At 33.3% G+C, this 23,160-nt stretch overlaps 1 protein-coding gene and 1 pseudogene across 1 annotated transcript in view; both read right to left on the bottom strand.

Annotated features, from left to right (window-relative positions):
• Positions 1 to 23,160, bottom strand: part of ATF2 (activating transcription factor 2) — a 54,661-nt gene that overhangs the window by 15,243 nt on the left and 16,258 nt on the right. Inside the window, exons 6-10 of the mRNA XM_011357218.2 lie at positions 21,614 to 21,792; positions 20,900 to 21,014; positions 18,964 to 19,050; positions 5,218 to 5,367; positions 1,318 to 1,524 (exon numbers count right to left, since the gene is read on the bottom strand). Coding sequence (XP_011355520.1) covers positions 1,318 to 1,524; positions 5,218 to 5,367; positions 18,964 to 19,050; positions 20,900 to 21,014; positions 21,614 to 21,792 — 738 coding nt within the window. The remainder of the gene's footprint in view (positions 1 to 1,317; positions 1,525 to 5,217; positions 5,368 to 18,963; positions 19,051 to 20,899; positions 21,015 to 21,613; positions 21,793 to 23,160) is intronic.
• LOC111739922 lies at positions 11,777 to 11,895 on the bottom strand (annotated as a pseudogene).

Below are 23,160 nucleotides of genomic sequence, written 5' to 3'. Positions count from 1 at the left end.
GAAGTTAATATTTTAACAGAGAGACCTGGTAGAAAATAGCCATTTTTATAGTGTATAAATAAAAATGGTTCCTACAATGTTTCATTTTAAGAGGAAAAAATTCACAAGTTTATTTCTAAAAAACTATGAAAATAGTTCTTGAATAAGACCTCATTTACCAGATGATAAATATCATAATTTCTTAACCTACCCTAATATATAAGTATATATTTGAAGTCTCTGTGATATGGTAAATCATGTTTAAATTTTTTCTGCATGGTTAAAAATGTTTTGCAAGACAATTTATTCTAAAGCTAACATGTCAATATTCAAAGCACAACATAATTTTAAAAGATGTCCGCCTCACGTATGAAAAATTTGTTATAGAATTTATATTAGGTTAAATGCTATGCTTGATGCTAAAAAGTTTTTCCTAAGCATTTAAGCAGATATTTATATTGGTGGCTTCTTTAAAGACAGATTTGAGAAGAGAGTAGTTCTCATCAAAAATTATCGTGATACAGAAAAATCTGTTTTTAAATGGGAATGAATTAACTCAGAAGATTGACCAATAACAACTACGATTCATTAGTATCAATTTTCTCATCGATGGTTATCAATTGGTAGAAGATTTTATTGGAAACATTCAAACTTCTTTTAAAAAAAAAAAGAAAGAAGGAAAAAATAGAAGGAAGGACATAGACTTGGTGCTGCCCCCATACTGTCATTGGTAATCTTACCAAAGACTGAATGGGAAGGAGCCTTAACATCTTTATACCCCATGAGGTTCCTAAGAAATTTTTCTGAGGCACATTGGTAGGCAGTATGAAATGATTTCTACTGCCACTGGTCATATTGTACCTGCTCTGTGAATAATTAGAGTCCTTCAATTTCCAAAGCTATCAATCTGGCACTATTCACTTTAAATAAACAAAATTTGTAATTCAAAGAACAAAAGAACTTAAAAACAAGACTGATACTGAAGTAATTTTATAGCTACGATATAAACCAATGATGTACCAGTGTTATTTTTAATTTTAAGAGTGTTTGTTTGACTTTATATAACAACTTGATAAAGTTTAAGCCAGATAGTTTAAGTATTTTTCTACTACACAATTAGACACTTAAATTTAAAATTCTTCATTGTATCAGTACTGAAAGTTTTATATTACTTCATCTCAGAATTCAAATAGGTTTATAAAACTATGCTTTACTACAGGTTCCAAACCCATCCAATATTGTGTCTTAAAATGTCTAGATGGCTAACTAGCAAAAAACAAGGAAGAGATATTTTCACAATTATTAAAAATAAATAAAATTTACATATATGTAACATACCTGCAGTTGCCCATTTAATGAACTCAAGTCTTCTGCTTTCTTCTCTAAAGACTGAACCCAGACTTTCCTTTTTTGTCGGCATCTTGAGGCTGCTGCTCTATTTCTCTCTAGAAACTTCCTCCTTTTTTCATCAGGATCTTCATTAGCTGCTCTTCTTCGACGCCCACTTGTATTTTGGGTCTGTGGAGTCGTGTGAGCTGGAGAAGCCTATAATAAACATAAATGGAAGTGTTTTCTATTTGTATCTAGTGAGTGAATTAAGAGGCAGTAAAGAGGAACAGAAGGGGAGAGCTAACTTTATTTCTGAAGTCTCATTATATATATCAGTATTTTGGGGCATTGCTAAAACAAGATTCTCACTGTCACTACTAAATATTTTTAAAAGTTTCTATAATATTTTCATTAATATAGAAATAATATGAAGAAATTGAAATACTACAAAAATGATCATGTATAGATCTTATATTTTTCCAAATGTATCCTTAAACAAAAATACATTATGGTATTGTTCAATATATTGTTCAAGCCTCTGAAAACTAAATGGTACTAAATGATAAGGTACTAAAGTAAAAAATTTAGTAACATTTAAATTTACTATGGGAAACCATGTTTTCTAAGTTATTTTTGAAATAAAAGATAGCATTAAATCTGTAAATTTTCTTTAAAAATTAATTTCTGTAAAATTCACAAGTAAAATAGGTACATATGTTGGTATACAGTCAGGTGCCACTTAATGATGGGGATACATTCTGAGAAATGCATCGTTAAGTTGATTTCATCACTGTGGCAACATCATAGTATGTACTTACACAAACCTAGACAGTAGAGCCTACTATACACCGAGGCTGTATGGTATAGCCTATTGTTCCTAGGCTATACGCCTATATAGCTTGTTATTATACTAAGTACTGTAGGCAACTGTAACACAATGGTAAGTATGTGTGTGTATAAACATAGCTAAGCACAGAAAAGGTACACTAAAAATACAGTATAAAAGATAAAAAATTGTACACCTGTATAGGGCACTTACCATGAGTGGAGCTTGCAGGACTGGAAGTTGCTCTGGGTGAGTCAGTGAGTGACTGGTAAGTGAATGTGAAGGCCTAGGACATTACTGTTTATTACTGTAAACTTTATAAGTGTAAGTTTTTTATTTTATAAACTTTAAACTTTTAAAACTTTTCTACTCTTTTGTAATAACACTTAGCTTAAAACTTAAAACACATTGTAAAGCTGTACAAGAATATTTTTTCTTTATATCCTTATTCTATAAACATTTTTCTACTTAAAAATTAAAATTTTTATTTTAAGAACTTTGTTAAAAACTAGGGCACAAACACATACATTAGCATAGGCCTACACAGGGTCAGGATTATCACTATCACTGACATCTCATCCCTCTGGAAGGTCTTCAGGGGCAATTACAGACATGGAGCTGTCATCTCCTGTGATAACAATATCTTCTTCTAGAATACTTCCGGAACAACCTGTCTGAGGCTCTTCAGGAGGTGTCACTCTTTTCAGAAATCTTAGTTTGATACTGTTTTTCATCACAGATTTGCTTGTAAGTAGACACTATAATCTTACAAAACCATCGTTGTATGTGCAGTCCGTTGTCGACCGAAATGTCATTATGTGGTACATGACTATTCAGCTTTGCTTGAGTTTTTGAAATTTAGGGTCATCCTTTTCTAGGGGTCACGTTCATCTAATTATTAATCCTCATTTTTCTGGTGGGTAGAATCCCATGAGTCCATATTTTAATTTTAATTCATCCCCGACCCCTCAACCGATCAGCCTGGTTATCACATATCAGCCAGAGACAGAAGTCTTCCTTGCTAGTGATATTATCTAGCATCTAGAACTACAGAACAATATCTCCAAGCCTCTCACAAATCCTAAAATCGTTCCATAGAACATTTGAATATGAGAGACAAGAAATGTGCAAAGGAAACAGCACTTTGTGGCCACAGGCACATGATCCAAAGAAGAAGCCTGGAAACAATGTTTTATCTATAAAATTACATTTTAAAATGATGTGAACAAATAAAACTTCTATGTTCTCCTAATCTATATAATGAGCAAAAATCTTACATATAAGCTCAAGATAAGTTCCACAGGAAAATCACCAAACTGGTTTTCATTCTACGAACTCCAAAAAAATATAAAGTTATGATTTAATACCTTTTCTAAATAAGTAACACTGAAAATTATGAGTATTCCCATTTATACTCTATTTTGATTGTAATAAGGATAAAGTGTTAGACTGTCTATTTTATGTACATAATTGCAATTTAATCTTTTAGAAAATTATTTCTATGGCTGGCTTCAAGAATGGCAACCTTGAAATATTCTTTTCTTCATCTTAACATTGATAATAGCAGTTTTTTTTTTCCATTTACTCATTTGGCTGAATATGAGAAAATAGTTGTTTTTCTAAAAAGTTTTTTTTTTTTTAAAAAGTTATCTATGTTTCTTTAAAAGAAAGGTTTTTTTTTTTCCCCCTCCTTAATTCCCCCCCACTTCCACCCCCTGATCTATGGATGTTGCCGTTTCCCCTTAAGAACTGGATAAGAACTGGATCTCTAAAGGCAGGGCGTCTCCTCTCACACACTTGCAGAGTGCACCCGGGGCCTGGCGCACCCAGGGTATGGTCCATGGCTCCACTTGGGGTGCGAATCCAGGACCTTCTGCGTGTAAAGCAGATATGCTAACGACTACACTATGGAGTCACCCCTAAAAGAAAGTTTTGCTTTTTAATGCCAATGTTAACACTGGGATTGACTTTGTTTTCTTTTTTCTTAACTTTGGTTATTATAGCAAAATCTAATCATGAGTATTATAAGCAGAAAGTGTTTTGTTACATGTGTATATTTTTACATCTAACAAGGATGTGAGGCTAATTAGAAACATGTTATCTCCTCCTCTCCCTCCTTTCATTGATTCATTCATTCCACTTCATTTAATACAATTAAAAAAAAAAGATATAAATAAAAAATTAGATCCAGGGAAGCTATAGTTAGTATAAGGAAATAATTGTATTTATTTCTTTTCTTTTAAATAAACTTCTAAAATTGTAAAAATCATACTTAGCTTGCAGACCATACAAAACAGTCCTGGGCTTTATTTGCCCATGAGGCAGTTTGCTAACCCCTGAATTATGACATTAAAACACATTCACTCACTTTCCCTCTCTCTTGGACACTTAAGGTTGTTTAGTGAATAAGAACTATATTCTACTTTAAGTTTTGTAAATATAAAATATAATTACCTAAAGACCTATGCTTAGGAGGCATTCTAAAACTTGCTGGTTACCTGTGTTTCTTTAAAAAGAAGGTTTTGCTTTTTAATGCCAATGCTAACATTCTTTAACTATAGAAGATAAAAGGTCTAGAGTTCTGAAACATTTAACAGAAACATACTGCAAACATATAGAAATATCAATCATCTAATAAGCAGTCACAAACTAGAGATAAGTGAAAAGGCCTCTAATACAAACGGCTGCCATAAAGCATATTTTTTCCTTTGGTGATGTTTCGTATCTTTTAATTAAAGGATCATTTTGATCATCTTAGTAATATGATACATATGTACATTACTTGAATATGATCAACAGAAAAAATGTTTCCCTTTACAAAGTAGTGATGGATATTGTGACACGTCAGACTAAATTACCATACAGGGTGTCTTATTCAGTGATAACTGCTTGATGGACCATCAGACTGTACTGACTTTATTTAACATCGATACTTTTAGATTGAACTACCTTTTCCTAAGACATCTGATACACTTTCATAATATGACTAGAAATAATTTTTTCAGAGTAAATAGTCATTTAAGTTACACTGTATTTGTTTTTTTAAGGATAAGAATGCTGAATGATAAAAACAACACACATACCGGAGTTTCTGTAGTGGATGTAGCTGGCTGTTGTAATGACTGTGGTCGAGATTCCTCTGACTGAGTCCTAACCAATCCGCTACCATGACCTTTGACAGTATCACCATTGGTAACAGGAGGATGTTGCTGAGTCAAAGCAGCTTTTAATCTCTAAAATGGAAACACCAATTAAAAAAAAGTTTTCTGCTTTCCACCCAAATCCAACTCCTAACATACTCTTTGGCTAACCAAAAAAGATATTTGTTAAGGAATGCATAAATTCATTCAGCTTTAAAATTAAGTTTTTATTTATTATAATTCACTGAGTTCTTGAGATCATTATAAATATCAATAAGATAAACAAAAGGACTTTGGAAATCTTCCCTGAATCTTTCTGTCTAGTATTACTAGACAATTCTATACTTTGCTGTTCCTAATCAAGAAAAGTCACAAAAACACTATTGACCGAAAATAAGCAGTTTGTTCAACTCAAATAAGCAACAAAAGTTAATTACACTTTCATCTATTTTTTTTCCCATCTTATTCCTGTATCCTATATCCTAGGGGTCCCCAAACTGAGCCATGGACTGGTATCTGTCAGTGGCCTGTTAGGAACCAGGCCACCCAGCAGGAGGTGAGCAGCAGGCTAGTGAGCAAAGCTTCATCTGTATTTGCAGCCTCTACCCAGGGCTAGCATCACTGTCTCAGCTCCACATCAGATTAGGCATTAGATTCTCATAGTACAAGTCCCTGGTGCCAAAAAGGTTGGGGATCGCTGCTATATCTCAATATTCTCTGGCTCTTAGAATCTTAGACCTAAATCTCTTCTTTTTCAGGTTTGGGCCCATCTGATTTCTGCTTGTAATTTTTAGGCCACTGCACAGTCAAAGTCAACCTCCTCTGAGAATCTATAGCGGGTTTGCCTCTCTTATGGCTTCTCTGTCTTCAGTAAGCAGATCTAGTACCAAGTCTATGCCTTCCACTTTGTTTCATTTTGCCAGTTAACTGGATTGTACCTGACCCACTGTCAGAGCATGACAGATCTAGTACTAGAATGAGGCCCTAGACGTTTATAGCTATCTCTTTTTAAGGACACAATTTGAATAAAGTTTATTATTCTACCAGCAAAAACATGTCCTATGTGAACATATTATCTCCCTAAGCTTTTTAAGAGCAGAGATTACCTTATATTTCTTTGCATCCCTTTTAGCAACTGGTACATTGATTTGCTACACGGTGAATAACAAATTGGTTTGCTACATGGTGAATATTTTCTAATAAACAAATAGGTTTCTTTGGTGAAAACAGCACATGTGATTTTTGGAGTAGTTTTATTGTTATGATCTGTAAATATGAAATAATTAGCACAAGATAATCATACCACAGGATCTTAGCAATGAAAGAGACCACAGGGACCTGAGAGAACTGAACTATTATTGCTGATACTGCTCTTAATAACCGAAGTGTAGTCCAAAATAAAGTGTTCTCACAAAATCTGATGCAGAAATAAGTCCATTCATTTTCCTAAGATCCACACTCAGACACAGATTTGTGGGGAGGGAGGCTACAAATATTGGTATGAAAATTGTGTTGCAGTTTGTACAGTGTATCCCAAAGTAAATAGAAGTAAATAACTGTCATGATGTTCCATGTTAAAAACATATTCTTGGCAACATTTTATCTCTCCCTTCCCTAGATATAGCAGAAAGTGTAAGAGAGAAGAGGTTTTGTAAAAGGCTTCCAAATGATTCTAGTATAATTGCTTTCATTCACACTAAGAACAATTTAGAAAATTTTACAACTGCTCAAAACTTTGTAGTTTCTTTATGTTAACCTATGTATATCTTCTTCCCTTCTATAAGTAATCTAGATCCCTTAAAAACTGAACATATATGAAGAGATCACCGAGATGCCCACTGAGGCAATATTTACAATTGGACAATTGTTAGTGGATATTTTCTCCTTACTGTTAATTACTGTAGATTCTGGATATGATTTTAAAAACAAAGTCAGTAGTTTAAAAAAAAGTTTTACTGATGTATAAGTTACATACAGTCAAATGAACTTTTTAGTGTACAATTCTATGAGTTTTAACAAGCACCATCATGGAACCGTTAGTCAGGATAAAGTACAGTTCTATCATCCCCCAAATTTCCCTCATGCTCCTTTCCTGTCCCCATCTCCTCACACACCCAGCCCCTGGAAACCACTAATTTGTTTTCTGAGCCCCAAAGTTTTTCCTTTTCCAGAATATCATATAAATGGAATCATACAGTGTAGAGCCTTTTCAATACAGCTTCTTTCCTTTAGCATAATGTATTTAAGATCCATTAGTGGTGTTGTGCTATCAGTGAGTTTCTAATAGGACAATATCCCTATTGTACAGGTTAGGAAACCAGAAGACATTTGCCCAAGGTCAAACAACTATTAAGCTAGTTCAAATCCTGGATTTGTTCAAAAACACAAGGAATGATCAAAAGATATTATCTGAGGCTAGATGGCTTAATGATTCAAAAGCCAACCACAAAGGATCAGGAATGCCGAGTCTGATACTGCAACTGCTAAAGGCACACCACCCCAAGATTTGGTATGTTGTTTTCTTCTTTTCTAACAGAGTGCTCCTTTATGAATTGCAAACAACACCATAATATGTAAAGTCCTAGTATCTTCATTGTTTAGTATACATATTATATACTGTATACATATTTGTGTACATACTGTATACAGCTGAGAAGACACTTTATGTTCAGATTTTAACTCTGCCTCAAACTGTCTGTGATTCTGAACAAATCATTTAATCTTTGAGTCACAGTTTCCTTATCTATAAAACTGGTAATAATAACAACTTTCTTGTAGGGTTAAGGTAAAGATTCAATAGAAAATGCAAAACCACCTGACTCATAAAAAGATTTCTCAAATGTCAGCTTCCTTATGTCTTCAAAAATTGCTACTAAGGCCTCTATTTTCTTAGCATAAGAGAGTTGTGTATTTTAGAAATATATTTAGAAAAAAAGTACTAAGGGGTTATCTTAAGCACTGGATTAGTCTCAGACATTTTATTATGTAAAATATATCCTCGAGGCCACAACATACACTGCATCTTTCAGATTAAATAAGATTCCTAGTTCCCTCCTTATTTTTCTTCTTTTTTCAAACAAGTGGAAATAATCATATTAGTGGCTAAGATACAGGAAATTGGGACACTCAGAACTGATAGGATAGTGTGGAAGAGGATGAATTAAAAATGAAATTATATAAGTGACCAATGCAGTAGTTGGCTATAATCAGGTAGGAATACTTAGGCTAAATGGTCGAAGAACAATTAAAAGTAGGAAGACAGGAGTTTGAAAGTGTAGGTTCATATAAACAGAAGAAAAGAGGAGAATCTGGGGAGGTGGTCACTCTGCATAATTATATCATTTAAAAACAGAATGTTAGACATCAAAATACAATGAACAGTATCTAGTTTCTAGTGTTAGGTTAGGCCTTTCATTTCTGGATATAAAATGTGCATAAATATAAGTAGCGGTTGAGATGAAAAGTTTGGTAAATTATGTGTTGGTAAAACATTTTTAAGTCCTTAGGTAGAAAACATCATAGAACTGAAGAGCATTTAAAGTTTTATAGTGAAGAGCTTAACTCTTAGAATTAATGAAATACAGTAACTGCACATAGGGGAGTCTGAAGTACATAAACATCACTCTCTTGAATAATCTTTAATAGGGCAAGTTACTACTTTATAGGAGCACTTAAAAGCAGCATCAGTATTCATTCATTATCTTCTCTTGACTGCCCTAGGGTATACAGTACTCATCCAGTGAGGAAGCTCTAATGTTTGCTCCATGCTGTTACATTGATTACAATGGGTCTGACTTGGAAAGTGTGCCACAGGGTACAAAATTTAAGAAAAAGATTTTCAAGGGTTAATTAACACTGCTCTGAAATGCAGATTAAAAAAAAAACAAAAACAAAAACCTGGCAATAAATACACATGTATGCTAAAAAAATTAGAATAGGTTAAGTGAAAAAGTTGTCACTAAATGATTCATTTAAACTTTATAATTAATATAAGGATGGCTACAATATCTCCCTGTATATATATGCTAGAGATATTTTAAAGGAGGACAAATACTTTGGTTCAAAAATTAATGAAAACAGAGAAGTATGGGTATTTATATTATAAAGATACTGGAAATCAATTAGTCCAATCACCATTTTACATATAAAGAAACAGAGGCCCAAAGAGCGAAGTTACTTCCAAAATCATAGAGTGAGTCAGAAGCAAAGCTAGGACAAAAAATTCTGTTTATTGACTCCTAGTTCATTGAACATATTTTAAAAAAAAGTTTTGCCAAATTAGAGCTTTTGTCTAATATTAAGTATTATAAGTAAATAATAAGAATACCAGACACTGGTCAGTCTACTACTAAGATCTATTTCTCAATAGAGAAATTTAATATAAGGAAAAAAAGATCTGAGTACTCAACGAAATTAAGATTTAAAACGTCTATATTCTCAAGCATGTACAATAAAATGTAGGTATAATTTTAATTTTGAACTAAAAGTATATACACTGCTGGAAAGAAAACTAAAATATATTTATTTCTAAGCAGACTAGTGTCTTAATGTTTAGAATTAATTTTTAGCGATGTAAAATTCAACTATTTTTTATATTGAAAATTTTTTTTCTTAGAGAGGCTGAATTAATTAAAGGGTGAACAGTTTGTTATGCCGATCAATCTGACATTCATTTTAAGAGCTAATCTGCTAAAAATAATTTGCTATTCAAATTTTGTTATATGTTGCACCCTTGAAAACAAATTTTATCATATCTGTCAGAACTTAGTAGGAACAAAGTACTCCATCATAGTTCAAAGAAAAAAAACATAATGTTCTCTAGAAACAATTTATGAAAAAGCCAGATCCATATTTCATATATGCCACAACAGCTCATCAGAGTAATAACCCTCCTTCTCCTGGGTGTTATCCTACCATCTGCTGCTCTATTACTTATCTTTATTTTGCAACTAATTAACAGCATAATCTTCTAAATTCAGCAAGCTAATTATCATTATTGTGGTCTTTGCAGCATCATCAGTCCTCATGAAGTTTTGTCTCCCCACCCCCAGAGAACATATGAAAATGAAGTAGGTTGAGAGTCTGTTTCTTTGGAGTGGGCTCATTAGGTGTTTGCTGATTAGCTTGGCATGCAGAGGCAGGTCAGAAGAATTCTGCTGAACATGAGGTTCCATGCAGGGCCCAACTAAGTTAATGTAGGTTTCTGAACATTTGCCAAGATGCCCTCTGTCAGCTCTCAGTAGAAACCCCCTGCAGAAAACCTACCGGCTACCCACTGTGTGCAAAGATATTTCTCAGTTTGTCACACAAGTCTTAAAGGAATGATTCTGGAGAATGCTACTTAAATACTTTACTAAATCTTCTTAAACAAAACTCCCAGATAATTAACATTTAGATTTACTTTTTGATTACAAATGTTACATCAGATAATGGTTTTCTTAGAAAACTAACATAGACAGCAAATATCTATGGTTTATGTGCTTAATGACAAACAAAACAGCTAAACCGATTTTATTTGGTGAGATCCAGTACAATTGTGCAGAAAATAGAATTTTTGTGTAATATTTAAAGTACTTATATAACCTGTGACTGTGGACCTCCATCTAATTTTTCACAATACTCTTATTTTCCCAAAGACTTAAAAAAGTTCTTAAAATTAAAAAGCTGCTACTACTCTGAAGAAATTTCTTTAGCAGAAACGAGGATCTTATTTTTCAATATTTAGAGCAGACCAAAGACAATGTATATATATCTTCCTGTAATACTGGGCATCTGAAGATCAGGGGAATACAAAAGCATCTGTGGCTATCTTAGGAAACAAATAAGTTTTGTATCCTAAGCTGTAATGTGCTACTACTCATTTTATGTGTTCTAATGCTGCTATTTCTCTTACATTATTTTTTAACCCTAGGTCATTTCAGCAGAATCATCACTGCTACACTATTCAGATTGTGACCACAAAGGTCAAATAAATCCTTAAAGGAGATGCAGAACTAAACAGAAAGAATGTTGTAAATATTTTTGGAGAGTTGAAAACAACAAAAAAGAAAAATCCAACTGAAGCAGTGAAAAAAGAAATTATATTTTATTGGGGGGCTGTACACTGGTAAACAGAAAAATTATTTAACGTGTAAAGTGAATTTAGATTTGGCTGGAAACCACTCATTTGGAAAGATGGATTTGGAGTTCTATCACTGATGAAAAAGAGTAAAGATCTGTGCTCACTTATCTGGTCACTAAGAAACCTTTGTATACTGGGATATGAACCCAACTCTCAACTTTTGTCAGTTGGGATGATACAATTATTCCTTCATTTGGTAAGTTTTTTTTAGCCCCTTGAAGTTTAAAAAAGTAACTCAATGACACTGACATTTTAATTCAAGTTTATCTTTTATTTATTTATTTATTCATTCATTTATTCATTTATTTATTTTTAGGCGAGGCAACCTCACAGATTCCAAGGACCTTGTCAGCTTAAGATCTCTTATTTTTTATTTTTTTACGCCTACAGCACCTGGTCTTCCTAGGTGGTCTCCCATCCAAGTACTAACGAGGCCCAACCCTGCTTAGCTTCCGACAACAGACGGGATCGGGCTTGTTCAGGGTGGCATGGCCGTAGACTAAAAGTGATAATTATTTAAGTAGATTTATAAATTGGCCTTGGGAATTTAGGGAAGAACTGTAAGTTTTGAGTTTGTAACTTTAATAAATCTAATATTAGTTTTAAAAAGTAGTCTCTGAATAATGGTTTTTGTGCACAAAAGTCACCATATCAAGGGCATCAAAAAATAGAAAACAAAAAACAAACACTTTGCTGAAATAATATAATCTTGTCAATATATGTTAGAAAAACTCAATAATGGCTTTCTTAAGGTAAGACTTTTTTCATTCTTTTGATGATCACTGGAGACATTTGCAAAAAAAAAAAAAAAAAAAACCCTCAAAATGTAAGATCACATGTACCGAATTTCTTCTTACCCAAAAAATGTTTGTTAAATAAATAATGATAGAAATAATTGTTAACTGAGACTGAGGCAAAATATATAAACATGAATTAAACTACAAAAACCAAACTATTTCTGGTTTGCCCTAAGGCTGGTAGATTCATTTTGTACTTCTACTAATATATGTATGATGTTGATGATAATGACATGCAAACACTGAAAATTCTTGAATCAGACAGATACTAAATAAGATTCATTCTATGTAACTTACTAAGGGAAAACAGACTAATATTTTATAAAAATATAAAGCCAATAGTGAATTGTGAAATAAAATAATTTCTGTACAGCAAAAACTCCCCAATAATAATTCCCTTAACATTCCAGGCAATTAATATTGTTACAAGCCCATGTTACTTAAATAGGGTGGCAACATCTACTGTTTTCACAAATAGCTATATGAGAAAATGGAAACACAGGACAATCAAATACATCAAAGGTGGTATGCTACCAAACCAGTGTAATTAAAATAGAAATCAATAAAAGATGAAATATTTGGAAATTATACAACACACTTTTAAATAACCCACAGCCCAAAGAAATCAAGAGAGAAATCAGAAAATGAATAATAAAAAATATAGCATATCAAAATGTGTGCACAGAAATATATAGTTTAAAATGCCTACATTAGAAAGGCAGAAAGATTTAAATCGATAATCTAAGCTTCTACTTTTAAGAAGCTAAAAAAAGCAAATCAAACCCAATTAAGTAGGAGAAAGAATATATTAAAGATAACAGTTGCAATTAGTGATAGTACAAATATACTATTAAGAAAAACAAAGGTAAGCTATAGACTAAGAGAAAATATTTGTAATATATATAAAACAAAAAATTTGTATCTAGTATATACAGAAAGAACTCACATAACAATAATAAAAGGCAAGTAACCCAATTTAAAAATGGGAAAAAAGATATTACAAAAAAAATCTGGTTAAATTAGAAATGTAAATTAAAACGAGATACTGCTATATACTTAGAATGTCTACAAGGAGAACGGTAAAACCAAATGTTGACAAATATGTGGAAAGAACTGGAATTTCCATGCACTGCTTGTGGGAATGTAAATCTTTGGAAAAGGCTCTGTCAGTTTCTTATAAAGCTAAATGTACAGCAACCCTCTGACTCAGCAATTCTACTCTTCTGTAGATAAATCAAATAAAAATATATGCCTGCAAAAAGAGGTATATAAAAATGCGCACAGTAGCTTGATTCACAATAGCTAAACACTAAAAAACATTCAAGTGTCCATCAATAGAATGGATAAAGAAATTATGTTATATTCTATTCACACAATGGAATCTACTCAGCAATAAAAAGAAGCAAACTATAATATATGAAACATCATGGATAAATCTCACAGACATACCTTAGCTGCACACAAGAATATATACTGATTCCATTTATATGAAGTTCAAGAACTGCTGGTGACAAATATCAGAACAGTTGGGGAAGTGAAATGATTGAGAAGGAAAATACAGACTTTCTGGGTAGATGTTAATGTTCTATACCATAAGAGGAGTATGGGTTACATGAACGCACTTATCAAAACTGTACAGTTAAAATCAGTCTATTTCAATGGTATGTAAATTTTACATTTAAAAAGGCCTATTAAAAATAATTGAGTGAGAGTAAGGAGTAGTCTGAAGTATAGATAAAATAAGAATGGCGGTTATATTATTAATAATTGAAGCTGGGTGGTGGGTACGTGGGGGTTCATTATATTGTTTACTTTGTATATGTTTGAAATTTTCCATAATAAAAAGTTAAAAAAAAAGAAATAGACTTATTTCCAAGTCTTTTTATTTAATCAAAAACAGGACAATCTTATTTACTATCCCAATTAAAATAGGCAATCATCTAAATATAGCTATTTCACATAAGCAAAATTCTAATAAGAAATTTATTTGTATTATTAAATGTAAGTGGGGCAATCTGTGACTCTCCGTGCTATTTTTGGGACCCTCTACCAATGACTGTTTGCCGTATATAAAGTTGTGGAAGTTACAGCTTTGACATTTTTAAATATACAAGCATACAAAACACTTTATTCTTATTAATTTCCTGGTGACTTGAAAAAAGTTATTTAGGGAAGTGCTAAATTTAATAGTTTCTACAAATAGGGCCTACTCTTGTAAGCCATGAGTATTTCTTTAAATCTCATTTGTTCTTTTTGAATTAATTTGTAAGAAAAGAAATCCAGTGAATATGTAATATTTTTAGATGCAGTGTACAACAACATGATCTCTTTAACTCCTATTTCTACTATACTTGGTTCTAACTGAATTTTTCATTGGTAAGGTATGTTTAAAGTAAATAAATGTAAAAAACATTCCCAGTGAAGTTCTTTGGCTATCAAGTGAATAAGATTTATCTTAGTATATCCAAAGCTTTGACCTATACATGCTGTTAATGTGAAAAATTTCCCGTTCAGGTTTTCAAGTTCTCCCACTACAATGAATAAACAGCTAATTTTTGAACTCTTCAACCACCTATTGTTAATTCAGATGGTGTGTAAGTTATTGTTAAAAGTTACCACATGCCAATTTCAGATTATTTGCACTAATGGAGAACAGCAATAAAAATTTTAAAGCAATATATAATGGTTTTTACGTGTACAAATTTATATTGTTAGCATAGTGCACAGCATATAACTGAAGCAAATAATAGGTGACTCGTAACTATTTATCTGTTGATTTCCTAAGGACACATTCATTAATTGCTGTTAAGAAGAATTAGCCCTGAAGTACGTTAGATTATAGAAGGGAGAATTACACTGATTAAAAAAAGATGATGCATACGATGATGAGGCATCGTATTGTATAGCTTTTTGGAAAACCAGCCCAGCTGCTGGCTATCCTGCAAGTTCGTTGTGGAGGGAGGAAAAAGAGCCTCTATTCCCATTCTAGAATTCCACGGGGGCAATGGCATCATGCAAGGGACCTTAGCTGGCATTCGATCTGGATATTCTATTCCCTTCTTTTGGCATATGGACCCTGTAAGGTCTCTTTCCAAAGTTGTGATGGAAATCCACACCCTCTGTAAAGAAGCTCAGCATAAACAATTGTCCTCACCCTCACCCCACAAACCACAGAAAACTTCTCCAAGGGAGTTAATGCACCATGGTCCTGAGGCCTAGGGTCAGGGAACTGGGTGGCTAAAAAAATAAAATATGAGTTAACTCAGTGATATACTTGAGCACACAAAACAACTGAAGAACAATCTCAAAAAATATTCTTGGGGACTCCATCTGAAAAAGCATCATGAATTAATACACATTCAAGGCTTTTTCAGGCTCTACTACCCTTTGCTTCAAAGGTTCAAAAATCAAGTAAGAAGAGTTAGCAGTGTTCTCCAAAGCCATGATACAAAATTGTGGCTCTGTAATCCTTCAGCATGAATTAATTATTACAAGGCCTCTTAGGGGATTCATGTATATATGATATAGAGTTTACTGTCATTTTAAATAAAGACTCTAGATGAAATTTAAGACACGTAAAGAGTAGAGAGAATTAAAAAAGAAAAAAGCAGCTTCAGGTTTTCTGTCAAGAAAATTAGCAAATTTATAGAATTTGGGACTAAGAGAAACCCCAGAAACCTAAGTTTAATCTCTTTATTTTACAGATGAGGAAACTGAGTCTCAGAAAAGTTAAAGTGGCTTGGTTAAGGGTAGTGAATGGCAGGGTTAGGATTAAAAATTAAAATACATGTCTCTTGACAATCTATAGTTCATCACTTAAACAACACCAATTTCTCAGTGTCTAAAACACAACTCAGAAATATGGTTTTCCTTTATACATTAGGTGCATAGTTTACTAACTTGTATACTTCAGAATTCTTGTCAATACTGTTCTACAAATTTATATCCCTGTTTAAAACCACTTATAGTGTGGCAGAAAAAAAAAATGGTGTAGATGATAGAGGCTCTGTTCATCCCTCTGGCAATCAGATCGAAGTTGTGATGGAAACAAGGAGCAAACAGCAAGGAAAAATCACCTGGGATCTAGATGAACAAGCCATACAACTTGAGAGAAATCTAAGAAAGCACCCTTAGGTGCTTTCTTAGGCAGAAGGTAGGACAGGGTGAGGACGCGAGGCTGCTAGGTCCTAAGTGGCTGAGTGAGACAGAGGCTGTGGCAGCAGCAGCAGACGCCTCTTAAAGTGGCCTTCGGACTTTCAAGGTGACGGACCTGCTCGCTCTGAGCACCAGTGCCAGTTCGGCTGCATGCAGGGGGCATCAGGGACTTATAGGGAGACACTGAGTTGTTGGAGTAAGGGCTGAGGTGAGACTCGCTCTATACAGTAGTGCTGTGGTATCTATTGTTTCTCTGATGAGCCCTCCCTGCTTCCAGTGTGCAGAAACAGTGCTGCCAGTCATCAAACTGGATAACAAAGGTCTCTGAAACCCCACTTCCTCCAACTCGCAGCCCCACCCAAGCCACATCCAGGTGTATCCTTAGCGAGTCAAGTGCTCCTTGCTGAGCAGCGCCTAGACTCACAGCGGTGGCAGCTGGCCTCAGTTTCTGGAAAGGCCTTTTGAAGCAACTATAAGCACAGCATCTGTGGATTGCTTGCTGAATCTTAACCGGTGGTCCTGGAGGGGTACAGGCTTGGGCTAAATTTGGCCTGCAGCTGAACCCCTCTCAGGTGTGCCACTGGACACCTACTTCACAAATCCACACTAACAAGACTGGGAGACTTAGGAGCTTTGCTTAGTACATGGAAATAGACACGAAAAGGCAGCCAAAATGGGAAGTCAAAGAAGCAGAAACCATATGAGAGAACAGAACAGAGATCCAGAAATAATGAACTCAAGCAATCTAACAGATGCAGAGTTCAAAACGCTGCTTATAAAGATGCTCAATGAACTTAGGGGAAGTATAGATGAATTCAGTGAGAACTTCCACAAAAAGAGATAAACATAAAAATGGAAATGGAAATTATAAAAGGGAACCCAATGAGAAATGAAGAACACATTATCTGAGATGAGAAGTATATTAAATGGAATAAACAAAGTGAATAAAGAAAAGGATTGAACCACCGATATAGAGGATGGGAAAGCCAAATACACTTAATCAGAATGGCAAGAAAAAAGAAGCCAAGACTATAATAATAATTTAAGGAGCCTATGGGACACTATTAAAGGTAAAAATATCCCTGTCATAGGGATACCTGAAGAGGGAGAACAAGAAGTTGAATATATATTTGAAGAAATAATGATGGAAAACGTCCCTAACTTAGTGAAGGAATTAGATATAAAACCCCAGGAAGCTCAGAGAATCCCCCAAACCAGGAACCCAAAGAGGCCCACACCAAGACATATCACAACTAAAATACTAAATATTTTAAGAGAAAAGCAGTTACCTACAAGGCAGCACTCATAAGACTGGCAGCTGATTTCTCAAAAGAAATTATGCAAGACAGAAGGGCCTGGCAAAAGATATTCGACGTGATGAAGACCCAGGATCTACAATCAAGGATACTTTATCCAGCAAAGCTGTTTTTCTGTGAAAGGACAGATAAAGAGCTTCCCTGACAAAAATAAGCTAAAGGAATTTATCATCGCCAAGGCTAGTATTACAGAAATGTTGGAAGGACTTTTTTAAGAAGAAAAAACATGTATCAAAAATAGAAATAAAGAATGGTAATAATTAAATTCCTATCAACAAGTATCTCAATTGGAAAAGAATTAAGTGCTCCAACCAAAAGATAGAGTAGCTGAATGGATAAAAAAACCAGGACCCCTACATATGCTGCCTACAAGAGACTCACTTCAGATTAAAAGACACACACAGACTAAAAGGAAGGGATGTTAAAACATAACGCCTTGATGGACCTAGAGGGTACTGTGCTGAATGAAATGGGTCGGACAGAGAAAGACAAAGATCGCACGATTTCATGTACATGTGGAATCTAAAGAGCAAAATAAACAACAACAAAAGTGGAAATAAACTCACGAATACAGAGAATGTTTTGAGGGAGAGACATAGGGGGACGGTGAAAAAGGGCAAAAGGATTAAGAGGTACAAATGGATAGTTGCAGAATAGACATGGATATGTAGGGTGTAGCATGGGGAAGATAGTTAATAATGTTGTAATAAATATGTAAGGGGGAAGAAGGGTACTAGATTTAGTGGGGTGATCATTTTGCGAGTTATATGGATCTCTGATCACTATGCTATACAACTGAAACTGGTATTTTATTGTATGCCAACTCTAAGTGAAAAAAAACCTCAATGAATCGTACAGTGTAAATACAAGTAAATAATTGTCTATTATATTTCAATAAAGACAAAAAATATTTCAATGTAAAAAAAAATCCCAGCAAAAAGAAGAAAAGTACTTATAGCAGCACTGCCATCAAATGATGTACATCTAGTTTCAGCTGTAATATTCCTAGCCTCCACCAGGAGGAGTTTGTTTAAAAAGCCACAGCCAAAAGCCAGACAAACCAATTACAAGAACTAGAAATTTACTCCCAGTCCATCCATTTATTTTAAAGTACCACTAACTAGTCACCATGTTAATGGAAGCTTTCCTTTTCCAAATTTTCTGGTTCTTCTAATAGTGTAATACAGTCCATAATTTTATAAAATGTGATCTAAATTGTGCCTCTGAAGTGGGCTTTAATGGAAAAGACTAATTCAAAACAGGCTCAAGAAATATACAGAACACATAAAATCTTGTTTACCATTTTTGCTTCCGACTGTACTGGTTGAGGAGAGGAAGGACCCGGAATTCCTGGAACACTAGGCACCATGGTGACTGGTCGAACGAGCTATGCGAAAGATAGTAAAAAGTAATTACTAGAAAATAAATTCAAAATGAGATTTGTATTTTTTTTGCACAAACTACTATAATTTGAGACTTAGAAAACTGTCTCTACTAAAAAGGTTTATTGATCTTATATCCTGATTTATTCTCCAAAAGTTGACAATTTCTCTGAGACATCTGCTTCCCTATTCAATTTTCACAATTTCTTTTTTAATGGTTCCTTCTTAAAGAAACTCACAATTATCAGTGATAGATGCAAAACTTCTCACTGATCTATCGTGTTTTCATTTTTTAAAAATTTTAGCCCCCATCACACTTCCATTTTGAATGTGAAAGAATGTCAAAACTTGCAACAACTAGGCATAAAAATAATTTCAACAATTCTGCTTTTCTAAAACATAAAAATTTGATATATTAATATACTGCATGACAAAGAACCCGATTACCTCTAATAATTTCTCTAATAATCTGGAACAGATTTTTCCATTTTGTTTCTTGCTTTTTTAAAAAAACCTAGTATCAACACTGAGTGACTAGTTATTGTATAACTAAAGTATATGTCTTTTTCATTTCGATTTCTTTAAATACAGTTACATTTAACAGGATAACCATATAATCTCAGGCAAAGGGCAAGAATGTTTCCCCCTCAAAAATATTCTCAGAAAAGGGAAAGTAGTCACCTTATATTTGAGTCCTTATTAAGTCTCTCAAATAATGCATTTTGAACAGCAAAGTTCTGTTTGAAGATCACATAATCTTGACATTATTTCAATCAATGCTAACTCTGGATACGTAGGTCACTTGGAAGAATTAGTTAATATAAATATTTAACAAATTTTAGTAATATTCCTGGCGTATGAGATCATTGAAAGTGTCGGATGTTACTGTAAGCAAGTTTTTAAAAATAATTTTTAAAAGCTCTTTGATAAATGGTTACACTGTACTGATCAGAACTATCTACGAGATAAAAGAAGAAACTATCTTTTTATTATATAAATGAGTATTAAGGCTTGGGGTAAGATTTCCAGGAAGAGAATAATAAATTCAAAAAGTGTTATAAGGAATTTACTTAGGTAAAAATGAAAATATGTTTTAGAAAATTGTGCTAGATGTCTTAAAAAGTGGTTCTAATGATGAAAACTTTAATGTTGAAGACACATTTGAATAGTTTGAATAACACTTTTATAAAATGTGAGAATAGAAAAAAAACATTATTTCTAACTTACATTATTCCAAAGAATAACATTCTTTAACATTCATTAAGTTACTAAATATTGTAAGTAGATATTTAACTATTGGGTCTTTCAAAATTTATATAATTAACATACTCTTCAAAAAGCTTTTCTTTCGGATATTCTCATTAAGAAAGTGGGGGGCTAACTATTGTTTCGACTATTTAGATTTTCATATGCTTGGGCTAGCAAAAATATTCTCTAAACCCAACCCGACCATAAAAGTTCACAGAAAGTGTTTTTGTAAACAATTTCTACAATAAGTAAAAATACCAAGGAGTTACATGACGAATGTTCGAATATAAATATCTTCTTAAAGAATAGAAATCTGTGTTAATATTTGAATTCTATAAATCTAGTCAAATTGAAATAGGATGAATAGGAATAATTCTTAATATTAAAAATACAAGAAAAACAATTAAGAATTTTGAAGGATGGAAAATGTTTTCTATCCAATTGTGACTGCCTTGAATGGCATGTTATCACTATAAAGCTCAATGAGTAAATACTACTTGCCACTAGTATTTTGTTTGAATTCAGTTTCATGAAGTGTATTTCTGGATTACAAAGATCAGTTCTACTATAAAGAAAAGATTCAAATAGTCTAAATGTCAGACTTACTGGGACTGCAGCTGGAACATGCACATTAGAACTTGTAATTGATGCAGGAATAGCAACAGGCATGGTTTGTCCATTAGGAAGATGTAACAGAAGAGGAAATGGGCCTGGTACAGGACTAAGAAAAATGAAGGGAAATTGAAATCTCTATCAATTATCTCTAAAAATACACAACTATTTTTACTCCTATTACCACACTATTTAAAAATAAATTTTCTAACCAATGCAAAGTGCAAAATTTAATTATTTTTAATTACATCTTAAATGCATAATGTACGCAGCAGTGCGGGGGGAAAAAACCCAGGAAAAAAAATGGAAAACATTATGGATTTACTTAGGAGAATCTTCGATATGGTAAATGAGAAAAATTCTTATCAGAAAGGTCTTGAGAACTACCTGTCTGAAAGGTATGTCATGTGGTGATGGAATAATTTTATGTGTTTTGTGTGAAATAGCATGAAAATAAGAGACCATCTTAAACTCACATTCTATGTTGATTTATTTTTAAAATTAAGCTGTAGATATTTATTTTCTAATTAGGTAATATTTATATTTAAAAAAGACTACTCAAGTACTTTTTCCAAAAATCCAAGCATGCAGAATATGACACACACACACAACTAAAGTCACAATTTGAATAAATGTCTTAGAAAAAAGTCATGGCAACAAAAACTTAACAATTCATAAATAGTTCAATGACTGGCCTAAATCACTTACACAATTGGCCTGTTGGAGGATGGTGCCTGGGTGATTACAGTACTTGAGGTTGGTGAAGGTACTGCCTGCTGAATAATCACACTTGAGTCAGAACTTGTAAGCAGCACATTGGGAACCTGTAATGATGCTGGACGAACAATAGCTGATGTAGGCTGTGCAGTTTGTGCCAATGGTACTTCCTATTAAATGATAGAGAAAATACACAAGTCAATAGATAAAAATGCAAGCAAATTCACATACCTTAATAAGCAGTATAACACACTTCAAAAGCATCCACAGGACACTATTTAATAACCCCACGAAGTCAAATAATATCTAAAGTTAATTAAAAGAAAAATTTTTAAGCACCTGTAAGGTTTCAAATACAAGGTTCATAATTTAATTTTAAAACACCTGAGTGTTATTTTCAGTGCAACTTATTTTCCTATTAATCCAGAAATAAGTTAGGCTGAGCAACGCAGCTATGATTCCATGAGAATTTTAGTAAAAATAAATAAAAAATGCAATCCTTTCTCATGGAATCATAGAACTTAAAATTCAGAAGGGATTGGGTAGTCCTACTCCATCACTACAAAAAGAGGAAAGAGATCCAGGAAGACTGTGTTATGGTTGATACAAACTCAATAATAGAAATGTTTAAAAAAATGTTAAAGCAATACAAAATCAACACAAATTTTAAAGCCGTACAAAACACCTTCATTACCAATAATTTCTCAGTATCAAAGAGCCAATATTGATATCTTGAATGTAAAATAATTATATAATTGTAAATAATTATTAAAGTGACGTCTTTCCAAACTAAAGAAAAAACAGAGTTTGTGAGTTAGCCAGGACCTTACAGATAGTCTTTCCCCCAGTTTTACAGATCAGAAAACAGATTAAGGGTACCCGTAACTCCTTCACTAGTTAGTATAAAAGTAGTAACTACTTGGGTCTATGTGAACTTTGAATTGGCCTTTATGCTGCCACTTAGCATCAAAATCTTATTAAGCAACATAGGAAGAAAGATAATCTAGTATTATTGGAACTTCATCTATTCAACAAGTTTGAGAATTTATAACATGCCCTCAAGGACTAGTGAGAAGAGAGAGACCATAAACAAGTAAAACAAACAAGAAAATTTCACATTGAAATGTGTTAGAGTAAGAGTATAACATAATAAATCATGAAAGATTAACCAAAGGAAGGTTGGAGTTGGCTACTTTAGATAGCATAGTGAAGTAACATAAGCTTCTTTGAAAAAATGGCATTTGAACTGATAATGAAAGGATAAGGAGAACATTCTAGGGGGAAGAATACAACACCAAGAGTAATGTCTTTGAGGCAGGAAAAAGTTTGAAATATATGATGCACACACCGGAGAGGATGGATAGGTAAACAAGCCCAGATCAGTGAGGACTTATGGAAGGAGTGTGAATTACCTTCAATGCAATGGTAACCAGTGAAGAATTTTAAGCAGGGAAGTGACATAAATGTATTATGATAGCTGGGACTAAGGTAGTGACGCTAAAGACAAAAGACGATAAATTAAAAATATATTCGGGAAG

Source organism: Pteropus vampyrus, unplaced genomic scaffold (genome assembly GCF_000151845.1).
Source record: "Pteropus vampyrus isolate Shadow unplaced genomic scaffold, Pvam_2.0 Scaffold2, whole genome shotgun sequence".
In the NCBI taxonomy this organism is placed as follows: domain Eukaryota; kingdom Metazoa; phylum Chordata; class Mammalia; order Chiroptera; family Pteropodidae; genus Pteropus; species Pteropus vampyrus.
This window is presented reverse-complemented; position numbering and strand designations above follow the sequence as displayed.